General features: G+C 41.1%; 1 protein-coding gene across 1 annotated transcript in view; it reads right to left on the bottom strand.

Annotated features, from left to right (window-relative positions):
• Positions 1 to 9,914: 9,914 nt before the first annotated feature.
• Positions 9,915 to 19,078, bottom strand: part of LOC123996608 (coagulation factor XIII B chain-like) — a 29,755-nt gene continuing 20,591 nt past the window's right edge. The window contains exons 5-17 of the mRNA XM_046300104.1: positions 17,690 to 17,872; positions 16,095 to 16,280; positions 15,733 to 15,927; positions 15,436 to 15,612; positions 15,150 to 15,329; positions 14,341 to 14,532; positions 14,045 to 14,218; positions 13,643 to 13,828; positions 13,013 to 13,186; positions 12,516 to 12,689; positions 12,184 to 12,390; positions 11,867 to 11,906; positions 9,915 to 10,528 (exon numbers count right to left, since the gene is read on the bottom strand). Of these exons, the coding sequence (XP_046156060.1) occupies positions 11,887 to 11,906; positions 12,184 to 12,390; positions 12,516 to 12,689; positions 13,013 to 13,186; positions 13,643 to 13,828; positions 14,045 to 14,218; positions 14,341 to 14,532; positions 15,150 to 15,329; positions 15,436 to 15,612; positions 15,733 to 15,927; positions 16,095 to 16,280; positions 17,690 to 17,872 (2,048 nt within the window). The 3' untranslated portion in view covers positions 9,915 to 10,528; positions 11,867 to 11,886. The remainder of the gene's footprint in view (positions 10,529 to 11,866; positions 11,907 to 12,183; positions 12,391 to 12,515; positions 12,690 to 13,012; positions 13,187 to 13,642; positions 13,829 to 14,044; positions 14,219 to 14,340; positions 14,533 to 15,149; positions 15,330 to 15,435; positions 15,613 to 15,732; positions 15,928 to 16,094; positions 16,281 to 17,689; positions 17,873 to 19,078) is intronic.

The raw sequence follows: 19,078 nt of genomic DNA on the forward strand, positions 1-19,078 counted from the left end.
ATCACAAAAGATGTTCAAATACTGTACTTACATAACCCTTATATAAATCTGGTCTATGGACATGTCTATGGACATGGCCTTCAGAATGTTCCAGTAAGGCAGAGTCACTGTTTCCCATAAAGCCTTGTTTTCTAGGGGCAAAATGGGAAGGCCAAAATCTATTTCTACACCGAATGAGCATGCCAGGGTTTAGCCCATATTACCTTACCAACTAGACTAAACATTAAAAGTTATTTGGCAAATGAGAATTGAAAGTCAATATTCCTGCCTTACTGTTCAAGATTCACTCAGTGACGATGATGTAGTTGAAATACATGGCAAAGAACACCACATGAATATTTTTAATAGATATTGTCTGGCTGCTTCAATATTGTAAAAAATACCTGGTGATAATATTCCCAGATAACAATGAACTAAAGAGTAGATGAGTAAATATGAACCAGAGGCACTTTATTTAATGTTGGACAATCATGAAACCATGAATCTGCAAATAATTGGAGCAAACTATTGACAGAGGTTATTCATTTACATGTTTGTCCAACAAGACAGTAGTCATCACTTTCCGTAAGCTGAGATCAATATGGGCAAAGAGGCAAAGTCATGACCCCATGTATACCCTGCTGATGAAAACCAACACTACCTGGCCAAGTCTATGAGCAGCACACTAAACAGTGATATGATCCCCATGTGGTAAATGGAGTGTATTTTTATTTTCAGTCTAATATGCTCATTGGATGTTCTGTGTGTTCATCAGCTGTTCATCCCAAACTGGATACGGTTACAAGGGCCTCAGGTTCTGAAACGAGAAGATGGTACAGGAATCAGTGTGTGAATATGTCCTGAAGATCAGGTGGCATTACAGTTGGGCCCGTTCCAATTTTCTCCCACACTCCAATCCCTAGGCCCTTATTATCTCCACTGGCTAGTCAGAGATCACAGGGGGGCTTTGAAAGGAAATTGATCCTAACAATCCACCATGATCTGTGAATGGGAATGAGGATGGGAATAGCATAGGGATGTGAGCGTGTGATTGGATATGAATCAGGCAAACGTTGTTTCAAAGATGTAACTAATTCAGGCTTGTCATCTCTCCAATCCAGATCCCTCTAGGACACGTCTTGTAGGATGAAAGTCTATTTAGGGTTTAGTAAGACTTGCAGACATATTGAACTGATTCTCCCTTTCAGTATTGTTCTCTGGTACGGCCCATCGTTTCTCCGTTAATGAGATGTGGATGTCATGTTTTGTCATTTATTATCATGTCTTGTCCCTGTGCTTCCCATTCTATTCGTTTCCCTCTGCTGGTCTTATTAGGTTCTTTCCCTCTTTCTATCCCTCTCTCTCCCCTCCCTCTCTCACTCTCTCGCTCTCTCTTCTCTCTATCGTTCCGTTCCTGCTCCCAGCTGTTCCTATTCCCTAATCATCATTTAGTCTTCCCACACCTGTTCCCGATCCTTTTCCCTGATTAGAGTCCCTATTTCTCTCCTTGTTTCCCGTACCTGCCCTGTCGGATCCTCATCTATATTCACCGTGCTGTGTCTATGTTTTGCCCTGTCGTGTCGTGTTTCCCTCAGATGCTGCGTGGTGAGCAGGTGTCTGAGTCTGCTAGGTTCAAGTGCCTTCCCGGGGCAACCTGCAGTTCTCGATCAAGTCTCCAGTCTGTTCTCGTCTTTACGAGTAGTATTATGCTTTTTGTTTTGTAAAGTTTATTACTGGATTAAATACTCTGTTTTCGCCAAGTCGCTTTTGGGTCCTCATTCACCTGCATGACAGTGGAGGTGGTCCACAGAAATCCTTGGGTTCTAGGAAGACATGAGTGAGGTTATACATGATAAGTGATGAAATGTATCCAGCTGCTTTCATTAACCAGCAAGAATAGCAAACCGTCCAGAAATCTTCCCTACCCTTTCTGAAATGTTTTATTTTGCTTCATTTTGTGTGTGAGTTGGAGATAATTGTAAATCTACTTTAAACAATAGATAACTTTGTTGTGTTGCATTATTTCCCAATGTGTCACGAGTCCGACCGAGGGTGGCTTCCCTTCCCGGTCGGGTGGCGCTCGGCGGTCGTCGTCACCGGCCTATTAGCTGCCACTGATTGTCTTTCCTCCCCCTCCTTGTATGTTTATTGGTAGCACCTGTTTGTGGTGATTAGTTGGGCTTCTTTAGACAGCCGGCCCGCCTGGTGGTTGTGCAGGATTATTCATTGTAACCTTCGGCTCTGTAGTAGAGGAACGTGTTAGTTCCTGGTCGTGCATTGTTCAGTCGTCATTTTTCATTCCCTGTGTTTTGGGGCTGTTATTATTGTGAGCATCCTGTGGTGCGTTGGTGCAATTAAAGAGCACAGCATTGCACTCTCTGTTTCCTGCGTTTGACTCCACACCCACGACACCCGGAGCATTACACAATGTATTAAATCAATACAAATACTATTTATTGTCACAAATTGGAAAGGAGTGACTCCACTGTCCATTGGTTGAGCAGACGACCTCTGATTCCCCCTTCAGAACGTGTCTAGAGTTGCATTACATTTAAGTCATTTAGCAGACGCTCTTATCCAGAGCGACTTACAAATTGGACTCTCAAACTGTAGCCTGTGTCCATACTTCATGATGCTGTTGTTTTGGAGAACTCCTAACGCATTCACATTATTAATCATCAGAGTTGTGAACTTAAGTCACATGACTTGGACTCGAGTTTCACTTGAGTCACACATTTGATGATTTGAGACTCCACTTGATTGAAAATAAAATAACTTGAGACTTGATTTGGACTTGGAGCCCCAAGACTCGTGTTTGACTTGAAATGATCTGCTCATCTTCTCAGTTCACTGTAGCTAGCGACTGGAACGAGCTGCAACAAACTGGACAGTTTTATCTAAATATCTTCATTCAAAGACTCAATCACAGACACTCTTAATGACAGTTGTGACTGCTTTGGGTGATGTATTGTGGTCTTTACCTTATTTCCCTTTGTGCTTTTGTCTGTGCCCTAAAATATTTGTACCGTGTTTTGTGCTAATACCATGTTGTATTGCTACCATGCTGTGTTGTCATGTGTTGCTTCCTTGCTATGTTGTTGTCTTTGTTCTCTCTTTACGTAGTGTTGTGTTGTCTCTCTTGTCGTGATGTGTGTTCTGTCTTGTATTTATATTTGAATGTTTTTAATCCCCTGTCCCCGCAGGCGGCCTTTTGCCTTTTGGTAGGCAATCAATGTAAACAAGAATTTGTTCTTAACTGACTTGCCTACCGTTTATTGCAACTTGTAGACAGTTCTGTTTCATGTTTGATAGGCCTATGTAGACTGTTCTGTTTCATGTTTGATAGGCCTATGTAGACAGTTCTGTTTCCTGTTTGATAGGCCTATGTAGACAGTTCTGTTTCCTGTTTGATAGGCCTATGTAGACAGTTCTGTTTCATGTTTGATAGGCCTATGTAGACAGTTCTGTTCCATGTTTGATAGGCCTATGTAGACAGTTCTGTTTCATGTTTGATAGGCCTATGTAGACAGTTCTGTTTCCTGATTGATAGGCCTATGTAGACAGTTCTGTTTCATGTTTGATAGGCCTATGTAGACAGTTCTGTTTCCTGTTTGATAGGCCTATGTAGACAGTTCTGTTTCATGTTTGATAGGCCTATGTAGGCAGTTCTGTTTCATGTTTGATAGGCCTATGTAGGCAGTTCTGTTTCATGTTTGATAGTTCTATGTAGAATCAAATCAAATCCAATTTTATTTGTCACATACACATGGTTAGCAGATGTTAATGCGAGTGTAGCGAAATGCTTGTGCTTCTAGTTCCGACAATGCAGTGATAACCAACAAGTAATCTAACTAACAATTCCAAAACTACTGTCTTATACACAGTGTAAGGGGATAAGGAATATGTACATAAGGATATATGAATGAGTGATGGTACAGAGCAGCATACAGTAGATGGTATCGAGTACAGTATATACATATGAGATGAGTATGTAGACAAAGTAAACAAAGTGGCATAGTTAAAGTGGCTAGTGATACATGTATTACATAAGGATGCAGTCGATGATGTAGAGTACAGTATATACATATGCATATGAGATTAATAATGTAGGGTAAGTAACATTATATAAGGTAGCATTGTTTAAAGTGGCTAGTGATATATTTACATAATTTCCCATCAATTCCCCTTATTAAAGTGGCTGGAGTTGGGTCAGTGTCAATGACAGTGTGTTGGCAGCAGCCACTCAATGTTAGTGGTGGCTGTTTAACAGTCTGATGGCCTTGAGATAGAAGCTGTTTTTCAGTCTCTCGGTCCCAGCTTTGATGCACCTGTACTGACCTCGCCTTCTGGATGATAGCGGGGTGAACAGGCAGTGGTTCGGTGGTTGATGTCCTTGATGATCTTTATGGCCTTCCTGTAACATCGGGTGGTGTAGGTGTCCTGGAGGGCAGGTAGTTTGCCCCCGGTGATACGTTGTGCAGACCTCACTACCCTCTGGAGAGCCTTACGGTTGAGGGCGGAGCAGTTGCCGTACCAGGCGGTGATACAGCCCGCCAGGATGCTCTCGATTGTGCATCTGTAGAAGTGTGTGAGTGCTTTTGGTGACAAGCCGAATTTCTTCAGCCTCCTGAGGTTGAAGAGGCGCTGCTGCGCCTTCTTCACGACGCTGTCAGTGTGAGTGGACCAATTCAGTTTGTCTGTGATGTGTATGCCGAGGAACTTAAAACTTGCTACCCTCTCCACTTCTGTTCCATCGATGTGGATAGGGGGGTGTTCCCTCTACTGTTTCCTGAAGTCCACAATCATCTCCTTAGTTTTGTTGACGTTGAGTGTGAGGTTATTTTCCTGACACCACACTCCGAGGGCCCTCACCTCCTCCCTGTAGGCCGTCTCGTCGTTGTTGGTAATCAAGCCTACCACTGTTGTGTCGTCCGCAAACTTGATGATTGAGTTGGAGGCGTGCGTGGCCACGCAGTCGTGGGTGAACAGGGAGTACAGGAGAGGGCTCAGAACGCACCCTTGTGGGGCCCCCGTGTTGAGGATCAGCGGGGAGGAGATGTTGTTGCCTACCCTCACCACCTGGGGGCGGCCCGTCAGGAAGTCCAGTACCCAGTTGCACAGGGCGGGGTCGAGACCCAGGGTCTCGAGCTTGATGACGAGCTTGGAGGGTACTATGGTGTTGAATGCCGAGCTGTAGTCGATGAACAGCATTCTCACATAGGTATTCCTCTTGTCCAGGTGGGTTAGGGCAGTGTGCAGTGTGGTTGAGATTGCATCGTCTGTGGACCTATTTGGGCGGTAAGCAAATTGGAGTGGGTCTAGGGTGTCAGGTAGGGTGGAGGTGATATGGTCCTTGACTAGTCGCTCAAAGCACTTCATGATGACGGAAGTGAGTGCTACTGGGCGGTAGTCGTTTAGCTCAGTTACCTTAGCTTTCTTGGGAACAGGAACAATGGTGGCCCTCTTGAAGCATGTGGGAACAGCAGACTGGTATAGGGATTGATTGAATATGTCCGTAAACACACAGGCCAGCTGGTCTGCGCATGCTCTGAGGGCACGGCTGGGGATGCCGTCTGGGCCTGCAGCCTTGCGAGGGTTAACACGTTTAAATGTCTTACTCACCTCGGCTGCAGTGAAGGAGAGACCGCATGTTTTAGTTGCAGGCCGTGTCAGTGGCACTGTATTGTCCTCAAAGCGGGCAAAAAAGTTATTTAGTCTGCCTGGGAGCAAGACATCCTGGTCCGTGACTGGGCTGGGTTTCTTCTTGTAGTCCGTGATTGACTGTAGACCCTGCCACATGCCTCTTGTGTCTGAGCCATTGAATTGAGATTCCACTTTGTCTCTGTACTGACGCTTAGCTTGTTTAATAGCCTTGCGGAGGGAATAGCTAGTTGCAATTTGCAAAAAGCCATCAACCTACAAACAGTCTCATTTAAACCCAGACTATGAATGACTATGAATGAAAGACACATTCCATCTCAATTTATTGTATTCCTTTGAAGCCATTGTTTTTATGTGGTAATATCCATCTTTGCATGACATTTTCTCGAAATGTTTAATTACCCACAATCCTCTAAAAACATATCATTACAACACAGATACAGCACATAAATCTGTGTTTTTACTGAAATATTAACATGTTTGACTACTACTTTATTATTTTAAGTAAAGACATCAAACATAATAATAATATGATATTGTTTAGGACCTTGAGCGTGGCCGAGGTGCACCAATGACCAGCTCGGAAACCAGATTGCATAGCAGAGAAGGTACGGTGGGATTCGAAATGTTCAGAGATCTGTTTGTTAACTTGGATTTCAAAGACCTTAGAAAGGCAGGCTAGGATAGATACAGGTCTTTAACAGTTTGGGTCTTTAGTGTCTCCCCCTTTGAAGAGTGGGATGACTGCGGCAGATTTCCAATCTGTGGGGATCTCAGACGATACGAAAGAGAGGCTGAACAGGCCAGTAATAGTGGTTACAACAATTGCGGCGGATAATTTTAGAAAGAGAGGGTCCAGATTGTCTAGCCCGGCTGATTTGTAGGGGTCCAGATTTTGCAGCTCTTTCAGAACATCAGCTATCTGGATTTGGGTGAAGGATAAATGGGGAGGCTTGGGCAAGTTGCTGTGGGGGGTGCAGGGCTGTTGACTGGGGTGGGAGTAGCCAGATGGAAAGCATGGCCAGCCGTAGAAAAATGCTTATTGAAATTCTCAATTATCGTGGATTTATCGGTGGTGACAGTGTTTCCTAGCCTCAGTGCAGAGGTTAGCTGGGAGGAGGTGCTCTTATTCTCCATGGACTTTACAATGTCCCATATCTTTTTGGAGTTAGAGCTACAGGATGCAAATTTCTGTTTGAAAAAGCTATCCTTTGCTTTCCTAACTGCCTGTGTATATTGGTTCCTAACTTCCCTGAAAAGTTACATATCGCGGGGGCTATTCGATGCTAATGTTGTACGCCACAGGATGTTTTTGTGTTGGTTAAGGGCAGTCAGGTCGGGAGTGAACCAAGGGCTATATCTGTTCCTGGTTCTACATTTTTAAATCTTTTGAAATTCCTCAAGATCCTCAAAAAGTTCTACAGCTGCACCATCGACTGGTTGCATCACTGCCTGGTATGGCAACTGCTTGGCCTCCTACTGCAAGGCACAACGGAGTGTAGTGCAAACGGCCCAGTACATCACTGGGGCCAAGCTTCCTGCCATCCAGGACCTCTATACCAGGCGGTGTCTGAGGAAGGCCCTGAAAATTGGCAAAGACTCCAGCCACCCTAGTCATAGACAGTTCTCCTCTTTAATTACTTGTTATCTCTTATCTCTTAGAATCTCTTATTCTTATCAGTATTTATTTTAACTGCACTGTCGGTAAGGGGCTCGGAAGTAAGCATTTCACTGTAAGGTAACATTACATCTGTTTTATTTGGCGCAAGTGTCTGTAGCTCAGTTGGTAGAGCATGGCGCTTGTAACGCCAGGGTAGTGGGTTCGATCCCCGGGACCACCCATACGTAGAATGTATGCACACATGACTGTAAGTCGCTTTGGATAAAAGCGTCTGCTAAATGGCATATATTTATTTATTTATTTAAATACAATTTGATTTGATTTTGGCTTGAATTAAGTAGCTTAGTTTTGTTATTTGGCTACTTGAAGAGAACTAGGGCCTTCCAATGCATTGTGGAAAAGTGTTCATCTAATTCTATTGAATGAAGACCTGAAACAAGTATAACATCCTGGCATTTTAACCTTACTTGATTTTAAAAAATTCACATTCCAATTAACATTCTATTTTTGCATCCTGAGATTGCATTGTTTCCCGCTACTTGTTGATTTCAGTAGCACATCCCCATATCATAGAGCTTCTTTGATGTCTTGTGTTGGTTGTTGCCCAGTGACAGTGCTGTCGACAGAATTTTGTAGCCGCTACTTCTAGGGTATGTGTATGCCAATAGGACTGTGTTTTTGGTATTGAAACTATTGCTTTGTTCCCAAAGTTTGTATTATTCTGTGTAATTTGTTCCCAGGGGAGGTGGGGGGTGTTTAGGCAAGAGCCCTGCGGGCATACATAACCTGTAGTATTTACTGTCTATGCACACTAGGTAAGACCTGGATGGACTACCCCCTGTATTTTGGTTGTCGCGCCAGGAGGTTCTGAAAGGTTAGGTAAGTAGTGGGTAGGAGAGGACTCAAACTTTTACTTTCTTTGCTTTGGTTCCGTCCAGCCCCTTTTACCCACATTACCATGTTATGGAAATAAATTCCCTGTAAAAGGATATAGTCTCTGTCATCCTTACCCGCACCTACAATCACATACCTCTTTCACTCCACGGGGACTTGAGTTGTAGCAGGGTGTTGCGTTCCCTCCAAGAGGCGTACGTAACACGTCAGTTAAGAACACATTTTTATTTACAATGATCACCTCCACAGGGCAAACCCAGACGACGCTGGGCCAATTGTGCACCGCCTTATGCGACTCCCTATCACTGCCGGTTGTGATACAGCCTTGAATCGAACCAGGGTGTCGCCTCAAGCTCTCACAGCCTGGTAGGGCAACTGCTCCGCCCACAACCGTAAGGCTCTCCAGAGGGTAGTGAGGTCTGCACAACGCATCACCGGGGGCAAACTACCTGCCCTCCAGGACTCCTACACCACCCGATGTCACAGGAAGGTCATAAAGATCATCAAGGACATCAACCACCCGAGCCACTGCCTGTTCCCCCCGCTATCATCCAGAAGGCGAGGTCAGTACAGGTGCATCAAAGCTGGGACCGAGAGACTGAAAAACAGCTTCTATCTCAAGGCCATCAGACTGTTAAACAGCCACCACTAACATTGAGTGGCTGCTGCCAACACACTGACTCAACTCCAGCCACTTTAATAATGGGAATTGATGGGAAATGATGTGAAATATATCACTAGCCACTTTAAACAATGCTACCTAATATAATGTTTACATACCCTACATTATTCATCTCATATGTATATGTATATACTGTACTCTATATCATCTACTGCATCTTTATGTAATACATGTATCACTAGCCACTTTAACTATGCCACTTTGTTTACATACTCATCTCATATGTATATACTGTACTCAATACCATCTACTGTATCTTGCCTATGCCGCTCTGTACCATCACCCATTCATATATCTTTATATACATATTCTTTATCCCCTTACACTTGTGTCTATAAGGTAGTAGTTTTGGAATTGTTAGCTAGATTACTTGTTGGTTATTACTGCATTGTCGGAACTAGAAGCACAAGCATTTCGCTACACTCGCATTAGCATCTGCTAACCATGTGTATGTGACAAATCAAATTTGATTTGATTTGAGATGCAGTGCCTTAGACCGCTGCACCACTCGGCAGCCCCTCATGCAAGGGTTTGTCCATTATTAGCCTATGAACTAAACAAAACATTAACATTATATCAAATTTTTGCTTGCATATAATTGAAGATCAATATTCCTGCCTTAATGTTCAGGAGTACATGGCAAGGAACACCACAGGGACATTTTAATAGATATTGTCTGGTGGCTTCAGTATCGTATAAAATACTTGATGAAATTCCCAGACTAAAGAGTAAATAAAAACACATTCATGTTGTACAATCAATTATATATGGATGTGTTTGTCCAAGACAGTTTCCAGTAATCACTTCCAGTAAGCTGAGATTGCCAGAGGCAAGAAGTAAAACAAAAAAGCATGACCAACTGAGACATTACTTATACTGTCCTGAGACCCTGGAGAAGATCTACTCTAGTAGCTATAGGTGCATGATAAGAGACAACTGGTTTACAAGAATAATCAATGACAAGTGATACTGACCTGAGAAATAGTTTGTCAGCTTTAATGTCCATTTGTTAGGTTAACATCTGTAAATCTTATTCTGTTGTACTGTAGCCTTGTAAAGACTCATGGAGACAACGTGTCATCTCTTTTCCACGACTTTATTGTCTTGATAAGGTCAATCACAATCATAACAGTTGTCCACTTATATTACACCTTCAGGTAATGAATCACACAGCTGGGAGATACAGGATAATATTCACACATTATAGAGCGTGTCGGTCTAATCCTGAATGCTGATTGGTTAAGACCGCATTCCAGCCGGTGCCTATTCCACAAGCTACCACCGGCTAAATCTATGACTTTAAAATGCCTATTTACTCTGTTCCAACTGACTGCGCAATCCACTGCCTCATCAGCCCAGCCAGGCAATTTATAAACTTGATAGAATGTTCACACAATCACATCTCTTTGTACTAATACAACAAATGTACCATTTTAGTCTAGCTTTAGATAGCTGTACTGTTATAGTGAAGCTGACACAGATGATTAGAAAGATACTGTTATTTTGTTACAATGGTACAAAGTCAAATGATGAAAAATACACCTCATGTGCTCCATTACTGGATGGCTCACATTTTTTCTAAACCTAAATTAAACAAGTGACAATGACACCACAAAAGCAAATATGTTCTCCTTGCACATAAAGACGTCTTTGTAAGGATTCTTGCATTTGATGGACCAAACATCATGGCTCTGTAGGAATGAAATCACATGACAGGATAATCAGAGTCTGTGGAGTAATATTGCTGGTCACTAATACTATGGATCAGTCTGGAGTAATACTGCTGATCACTAATATTATAGATCAGAGTATGTGGAGTAATACTGCTGATCACTAACAATATAGATCAGTTTGGAGTAATACTGCTGATCACTAATACTATGGATCAGTCTGGATTAATACTGCTGATCACTAATATTATAGATCAGAGTCTGTGGAGTAATACTGCTGATCATTCCTACTATAGATCAGTCTGTGGAGTAATACTGCTGATCACTCCTACTATCGATGAGTCTGTGGAGTAATACTGCTGATCACTCCTACTATAGATCAGTCTGTGGAGTAATACTGCTGATCACTCCTACTATAGATCAGTCTGTGGAGTAATACTGCTGATTGCTCCGACTATAGATCAGTCTGTGGAGTAATACTGCTGATCACTCCTACTATAGATCAGTGTGGAGTAATACTGCTGATCACTCCTACTATAGATCAGTCTGTGGAGTAATACTGCTGATCACTCCTACTATAGATCAGTCTGTGGCGTAATACTGCTGATTGCTCCGACTATAGAGGAGAGTAGACAGTGTATAACCATGTGAACTTTCACTGTGTTTTAATGATTAGAGAAATGACTCCTGCTTGCTGTGATGTTATACTCCATGTTTCTGTTATGCTTCACTGATAACCCCATAACATACTATTCATATTACTGTTTATATCATTGAATACAATACTGTTCATTATACTTTTCATAACTGTTTGTTATACTGTTCATAATACCTTTTATTATACTGTTCATAACTGTTTCTAATACTGTTTGTAATACTGTTCATTATACTTTTCATAACTGTTTCTAATACTGTTTGTAATACTGTTCATAACTGTTTCTAATACTGTTTGTAATACTGTTCATTATACTGTTCATAACTGTTTCTAATACTGTTGTAATACTGTTCATAACTGTTTCTAATACTGTTTGTAATACTGTTCATTATACTTTTCATAACTGTTTCTAATACTGTTTGTAATACTGTTCATTATACTGTTCATAACTGTTTCTAATACTGTTTGTAATACTGTTCATTATACTTTTCATAACTGTTTCTAATATTGTTTGTAATACTGTTCATTATACTGTTCATAACTGTTTCTAATGCTGTTTGTAATACTGTTCATTATACTGTTCATAACTGTTTCTAATACTGTTTGTAATACTGTTCATAATACCTTTTATTATACTGTTCATAACTGTTTGAAAGGTTTGTGTGATTAAAAGACATGCCACTCTCCTTGTTAATTTAACTTACCCATTATGTTCATCATCTACCTATGAATAACGATGGCTACCTAAAAAGCAAAGAACAAATCATTTTGGTTATACAGTCAGAAGGTTACACTAGTGGTCTCATTGAATATGATCAAACAGGTGGATTGATTTTCATAAAAAAAGCTTTAGATCAAAATGAGAAAATGCTTTTCATTTCTATTGTATTAATCTGCAGTAGATAGCTCACAGGGCATCCTGGACTTATGCATTCCATATATTAGATGATGTTAAACTCTTAATGTTGAGAGAATGACTATCTTACACTGATGGGTGTTCCTTTACATGACATGAACTTACATATAGGTTTGTGTTCTCCATACTGTAACTCTCCATCATCACACTTCACCTCAATTTCTTCTATATTCCATGGTGAATAACGTTTCAATTTATGGTAATATCCCTTTTTGCAATGAAGAGTCTTTTTTTCACCGTGCGCAATCTTATCTTTCTCGGGTACATTCTGTAGATTGTACTCTGCATCAAAAGTGGAAATCTCACATTGCCCTGATGGAAATGAAACCCAGTCATTTTTTCATTAACTTAGTGTGCAGTACATATTCATGCATTTATATGCACTTGACATGTAGATATAACACCATGTTCAGACCAGTTGAAAATAATGTACTTACGTAAACACTTTGGAGGACTCGGCCATTTTCCATTCAGACATCTGATGCTGCCTTTGGAACTCAGTGTAAACGTTATTTTGCATTGGTAGGACACCTCTGTAATTACACCTTCAACATCTCTCTTTTCCTTGGTGTAATCTCCATTAGTAATGGGAGGAGGATCAGGACAGCTTGCTAGATTAAACAGGGATCATAATACCGTACCATGAAAATACATTACAATGATACAGTACCATGATAATACAATACCATGACAATACAGTAGCATGATAATACAATACCATGACAATACAGTAGCATAATCGTGATTGTATCATCATACTGTATTAAAATGGCACTATAGCAGGATAATACAATACCATGAAAATAAATTACAATGAAACAGTACCATGATAATACAATACTGTAGAATGATACAGTACCATGATAATACAATACTGTAGAATGATACAGTACCATGATAATACAATAAACGTATTTATAGATGTAAGGCTTACCTTTACACTCAATTGGCATGTGCCATTCTCCATTCTTGCAAGTTGCTGTTCCTCTGGGGCCTTGGTATGGGCTAATGCATGTATAGTCTATTTGGTTCCCATTTTCGTATCTCTCTAGCACTTGGTCAAGAATCTGAATTTTTTTCCCTGCGCCCTCAGGCTTACCACAGTACTCTGTAGGTGAAGCACCACATGTTTGAACTATCAAATTACAGTTATGTACCAGAGACACAAAAGCGGCAGAGAATGACTGTATGGTTAGAACCATAGTCAATGGCCAATGTGCAGTATATTCAGAGAATGTAACTGGGGCAATGTGTGATATATACTGTAAATATGCACTGAAACTCATCCATTATCATATCTAGGAATACTACACTATAATGAATTATAGTTTAAAAAAAACAGCAAACTGTAAATCAGAGATGTATATTTCTGTAATACCAAGCAAAGACTTAACAAGGATTCCTGATTGTTTGAGGGGAGAAAAAGGGTACTATATGATATGGAACTTTTAATCTCAATGACCATTTAGATATAATTTTTTCCCTGTTTGAATAGGTGCTGTTCATAGTAGAGTAACTCTAAACTGAATTACTGCATCAGTTTCAAACAGTTATTAATACTTACGTTTGCATGTTGGTGGTGGAATTGTCCAACTCCCATTTTCACAAGTAAGTTTTTTATGTCCCTCTATTTCAAAGGACTTGCGACATTCATAATTCACTTCAAATCCCTCTATATATTTATTTTGATACAGGATTTTAACAAATGCATTTTCAACTTTAGGTGGAGGATCACATGGAACGCCTTGCACTTCAAGAGAAGAAAATATTGATGAAAGATTAGTGGGTAGAAAACACACAGTACAGACACAGAACTACGATCTATGTAATTACATAATATCATATGGGCTTCAGGGTCCTTTTCCCCAAACTATTTCAACATATAGTAAACATACATGGAAGGATGACTGGCCACTGTATACAATTAAAATCAATTACATGAACAAAACTATTAACAACTACTCACGTCTACAAGCTGGTAACGGTGTTTGCCATTCTCCATCCTTACATTTTATAGTCTTAGTTTCAGATGTGTATCCAACTTTGCAATCAATTGTAACAGTTTGTTCATTGTTATAGACTTCACTCTGAGGTACCTTTGTGTTGGGAATGACAGGGATTCTGCCACATTGTGATTGATCTAGAGAGAAAGAGCATTGAGATTGAGTTTCAGACCAATATAGCCAAGTCAGAGGGAAATGCATTCTACTGTTCTTGATCTACTTTGTAAAGAGGTCTTTTCTAGAGGATCTGTTTTCTTACCAATACACTCTAATATTCCAGACCATGTTCCCTCAGTACATGTGGCTTCACCCCACCAACCCCCGGTAGAGGGTTTTAACCCTTCATTGCAGGAAAAGTATATCTTGCTATTCCTGGGATCAACATTCCTCTCATTTGACGGAACTATGAATCCATTCATCACAGTTGGGTTGATACATGCTCCCTCTATTTCTGGGGGAAACATTGACATGAAACATTATAGAACAAAATGTGACACATCAATGTTTTTAAATCCGGTTCTACAGTTGTAACGCTGTGTTGCTCCCAATTGACCCCGCTGCCAGCGGTAGGGAGAACTCACAAGAGGGTCACGTAGATCACCACATGTTATCCCTACAACGATAGAGATGTTTAGTATTAGCATGAATGATACCAGTACAGTAATACACAATGATTACACTGTCTATACCTCCTTATACCCTCAATATGGATGCATGCTCTCTTTATTTCTGGGAGAAACAATGGCAGGAAACATTACAGAACGCATTGTGAGACATCGTTCAGTTAACAGCACACTTAGAGGACCTGTTCTACAAAGCATTACCATATCATTACATTTTGGCCAAGCTGTCAGTTTGATAAAAGCACTGAACAGAGCAATATCTGGAAAACCAGATGGAAGCAAAGTGAGTGAATGTTCATGTCATTACCAATTCCACACCAAATCCTCAAATAGGGTATAAAACAACAGGCTGCTTGATCTTTTCAGTAAACTTTACACCTTCTAGATCAGTGTCTTGACTCACATCCTCATTTTGTTGATGATGCAAATGTAAATGTCATCCTACCTTTACAGCCAAGTTTCTTGGTCCAGCCATTTGTAGTACAGGTAGCAGTAGGTCTGGTAGTACTGTCCAATAGTTCATAATTCATCTTACACTCATAAGTGAGCAGATCATTGATTTTGTATCTTGTTTTCGGGTCTTTAATCACAGCGTTTAGGATATCTGGCTTGTCACATGTAATCTCTGAAAGACAAACAATGTAATTCTGATGCAGTCCAAACTAACATCGGAGCACAAGGTAATTAAACCACAGTGATATTCAAAGATGGCTTCCTTCAAAAAACTGCACCTTCACAGAGTGGTTCTGGAGTCCAGGAGCCATCACTTGTGCATGTGGCAACACCCCGGGCATTTGTGGTTTTATATCCGGTTCTACAGTTGTAACGCTGAGTTCCTCTGAATTGACCCCGCTGCCAGTAGTAGGGAGAACTCACAAGAGGGTCACGTGGGTCACCACATGTTATCCCTACAATGATAGAGATGTTTAGTGTCAGCATGAATCAAACCTGTACAGTGATTCACCTGTATAAACCCCAATACACTCTCAATATATCATAATAAAATTTACTCTCCAGTATGAACATACATTCACAATCTGTAGAAGATGACCACTTTCCGTCCTCTTTGCAGGTTATTGTATTTTCAGTCTGACGTGAGAAAATGTTCCAGAATCCTGAGTCACAGGTCACCGTTAGACGTTCATCAGGCAAGAACAGATTTCTGTCAGCAGGTGTGTAACTGGTTCCTCTTGTTGGTGGCAATGATAACTTACATCTCACTTCTGCATTTTGGAGACAAAAACATAAAACATTATGTCAGTAGTTTGCAATCATATGTCAAAAATATTTTAAAAATCAACTTCAAGGTAAAGTTAAAGACATGAGTTACCCAGGAGACTTAAAATGTCAAGTTGCATTCACCTGATTCCTGAGATGATCAGATTCCTACCTTCACACGCTGGTGTTGGACTCCAGTTGGCACTGTTGACCATTTTAGTGCATTTAGGGACTCTTTCCTGAGACTTAATATACTTTGTGTCACAGCTGTATCTCAGTGTGTCATCTTCATCGTAATCTTCCTTAAGGGGCCCGCTCACTGCACCGTTAGCTATGTCTGGAGCGTAACATTTAATCACTGTGAATTGAATAAGCACAGAATACAACAGATGATTGGTCATCATGATTAGAAACAGCAACTTGTAACAAGACGAGTTGTGGAAGGGAATATGATACAATCATTGTTTTAATATTACACTTTTGAGTTGATGACCGTCATTCAAATCTGGATTTTTAAAAACACTACATATAATCACTGGTCATTATTAACTATTCCCCAGTTTGGGATCGTTGCGATTTTGTATTGTATGCTAGTGGGACGTTACTCTGTGTGACAATGTAATAGTGCCTGGTGGTGCACACTACAGTATGTGGACACCTGCTCTTCCAACATTTCATACAATAATCATGGGTATTAATATGGAGATGTCCCCCCTTTGCTGCTATAACAGCCTCCACTCTTCTGGGAAGGCTTTCCACTAGATGTTGGAACATTGCTGCGGGGACTTGATTCCATTCAGCCACAAGAGCATGAGAGAGGTCGAGCACTTTTGTTGGGCAATTAGGGCTGGCTTGCAGTCGGCATTCCAATTAATCCCAAAGGTGTTTGATTGTGTTGAGGTCAGGGCTCTGTGCAGGCCAGTCAAGTTCTTCCACGCCAATCTCGACAAACCATTTCTATATGTACCTCACTTTGTCCAAGTGGGCATTGTCATGCTGAAACAGGAAAGGGCCTTCCCCAAAATGCTGCCACCAAGTTGGAAGTACAGAATTGTCTAGAATGTCATTGTATGCTGTAGCGTTAATATTTCCCTTCACTGGAACTAAGGGGCCTAACCCGAACCATGAAAACAGTCCCGGACCATTATTCCACGTCCACCAAACTTTACCGTTTGCACTATGCATTGGGGCAGGTAGTGTTCTCCTGGCATTCGCCAAACCCAGATTTGTCCGTCGGACTGTCAGATGGTGAAGTGTGATTCATCACTCCAGAGAACGCGTTTCCACTGCTCCAGAGTCAAATGGCGATGAGCTTTACACCACTCCAGCCGACGCTTGACATTGCACATGGTGATCTTAGGCTTGTGTGCGGCTGCTCAGCCATGGAAACCCATTTCATGAAGCTGCCGATGAACAGTTATTGTGCTGACATTGTTTCCAGAGGCAGTTTGGAACCCAGTAGTGTAGTTGCAATTGATGACCACTTCTCAATAAAAGCACTTACAGTTGACCGGGGCAGCTTTAGCGGGGCAGAAATTTGACAAACTGACCTGTTGGAGGCAATCTATGACGGTGCCATGTTGAAAGTCACTAAGCTCTTCAGTAAGGCCATTCTACTGGCAATGTTTGTCTATGGAGATTGCATGGCGGTGTGACCTATTTTATACACCTGTCAGCATCTGATGTGGCTGAAATAATCCACTAATTTGAAGCGGTGTCCACATACACTATACAAATGTATCTTTACCTACAGTAGCCTCAGTTTACCTTCACATGTTGGGACTGTGCTGCTCCATTCTCCTTTATCGTTACAGTCAATTTCAGACGATCCTTTGAGTACCATGTGATTTGATTGGCACTCAAACTGGATCACATTTCCATAGGTTGCATCCTCACTGTTTCCGATGACCACAATGTTGTCGTTGGCTTGAATCACTGGGCATTTCAATGCTGTGAAAAACACACCACATGGAGAATACATACAGTGCCTTTCAAAAGTATTTATCCCCCTTGGCGTTTTTCCTATTTTGTTGCATTACAACCTGTAATTTAAATAGATTTTGGGGGGGATTTCATGTAATAGACATACACAAAATAGTCCAAATTGGTGAAGTGAAATGAAAAGAATTACATTTTTCAAAAAATTAAAAATGGAGAAGTGGTGCGGTCAATTACCTTCAGAAGTCACACAATTAGTTAAATAAAGTCCACCTGTGTGCAATCTAAGTGTCACATGATCTCTGTATATATACACCTGTTCTGAAAGTCCCCAGAGTCTGCAACACCACTAAGCACCACCAAGCAAGCGGCACCATGAAGACCAAGGAGCTCTCCAAACAGGTCAGGGACAAAGTTGTGGAGAAGTACAGATCAGGGTTGGGTTATACAAAAAATATCAGAAACTTTGAACATCCCACGGAGCACCATTAAATCCATTATTTAAAACTCACAGACTAGGCAAGGAGGGCATTAATCAGAGAGGCAATAAAGAGACCTAAGATAACCCGGAAGGAGCTGCAAAGCTCCATAGCGGAGATTGGAGTATAAGTCCATAGGACCATTTAAAACAGTACACTCCACAGAGCTGGGCTTTACGGAAGAGTGGCCAGAAAATAGCAATTGCTTAAAGAAAATAATAAGCAAACGTGTTTGGTGTTCGCCAAAAGGCATGTGGCAGACTCCCCAAACTTATGGAAAAAGGTACTCTGGTCAGATGAGACACAAATTTAGCTTTTTGACCATTAATGAAAACTATGTCTGGTGCAAACCCAACAGCTCTCATCACCCCGAGAACACGCATTATGCTGTGGGGATGTTTTTCATCGGCAGGGACTGGGAAACGGGTCTAAATTGAAGGAATGATGGATGGTATTTGGTATGTTATTAGGATCCCCATTCGTTGTTGCAAAAGCAGCAGCTACTCTTCCTGGGGTTCCACACAGAACATGACGTAATACATTAACATTAATAGACAAGAACAGCTCAAGGACAGAACTACAGTTAAAGGCACAGCCTACACATCAATACATACACTCAAACTATCTAGGTCAAATAGGGGAGAGGTGTTGTGACGTGAGGTGTTGCTTTATCTGTTGTTTGAAACCAGGTTTGCTGTTTATTTGAGCAATATGAGATGGAAGCAATAAGGGCTCTATA

This window comes from Oncorhynchus gorbuscha, linkage group LG15, assembly GCF_021184085.1.
Source record: "Oncorhynchus gorbuscha isolate QuinsamMale2020 ecotype Even-year linkage group LG15, OgorEven_v1.0, whole genome shotgun sequence".
NCBI lineage: Eukaryota > Metazoa > Chordata > Actinopteri > Salmoniformes > Salmonidae > Oncorhynchus > Oncorhynchus gorbuscha.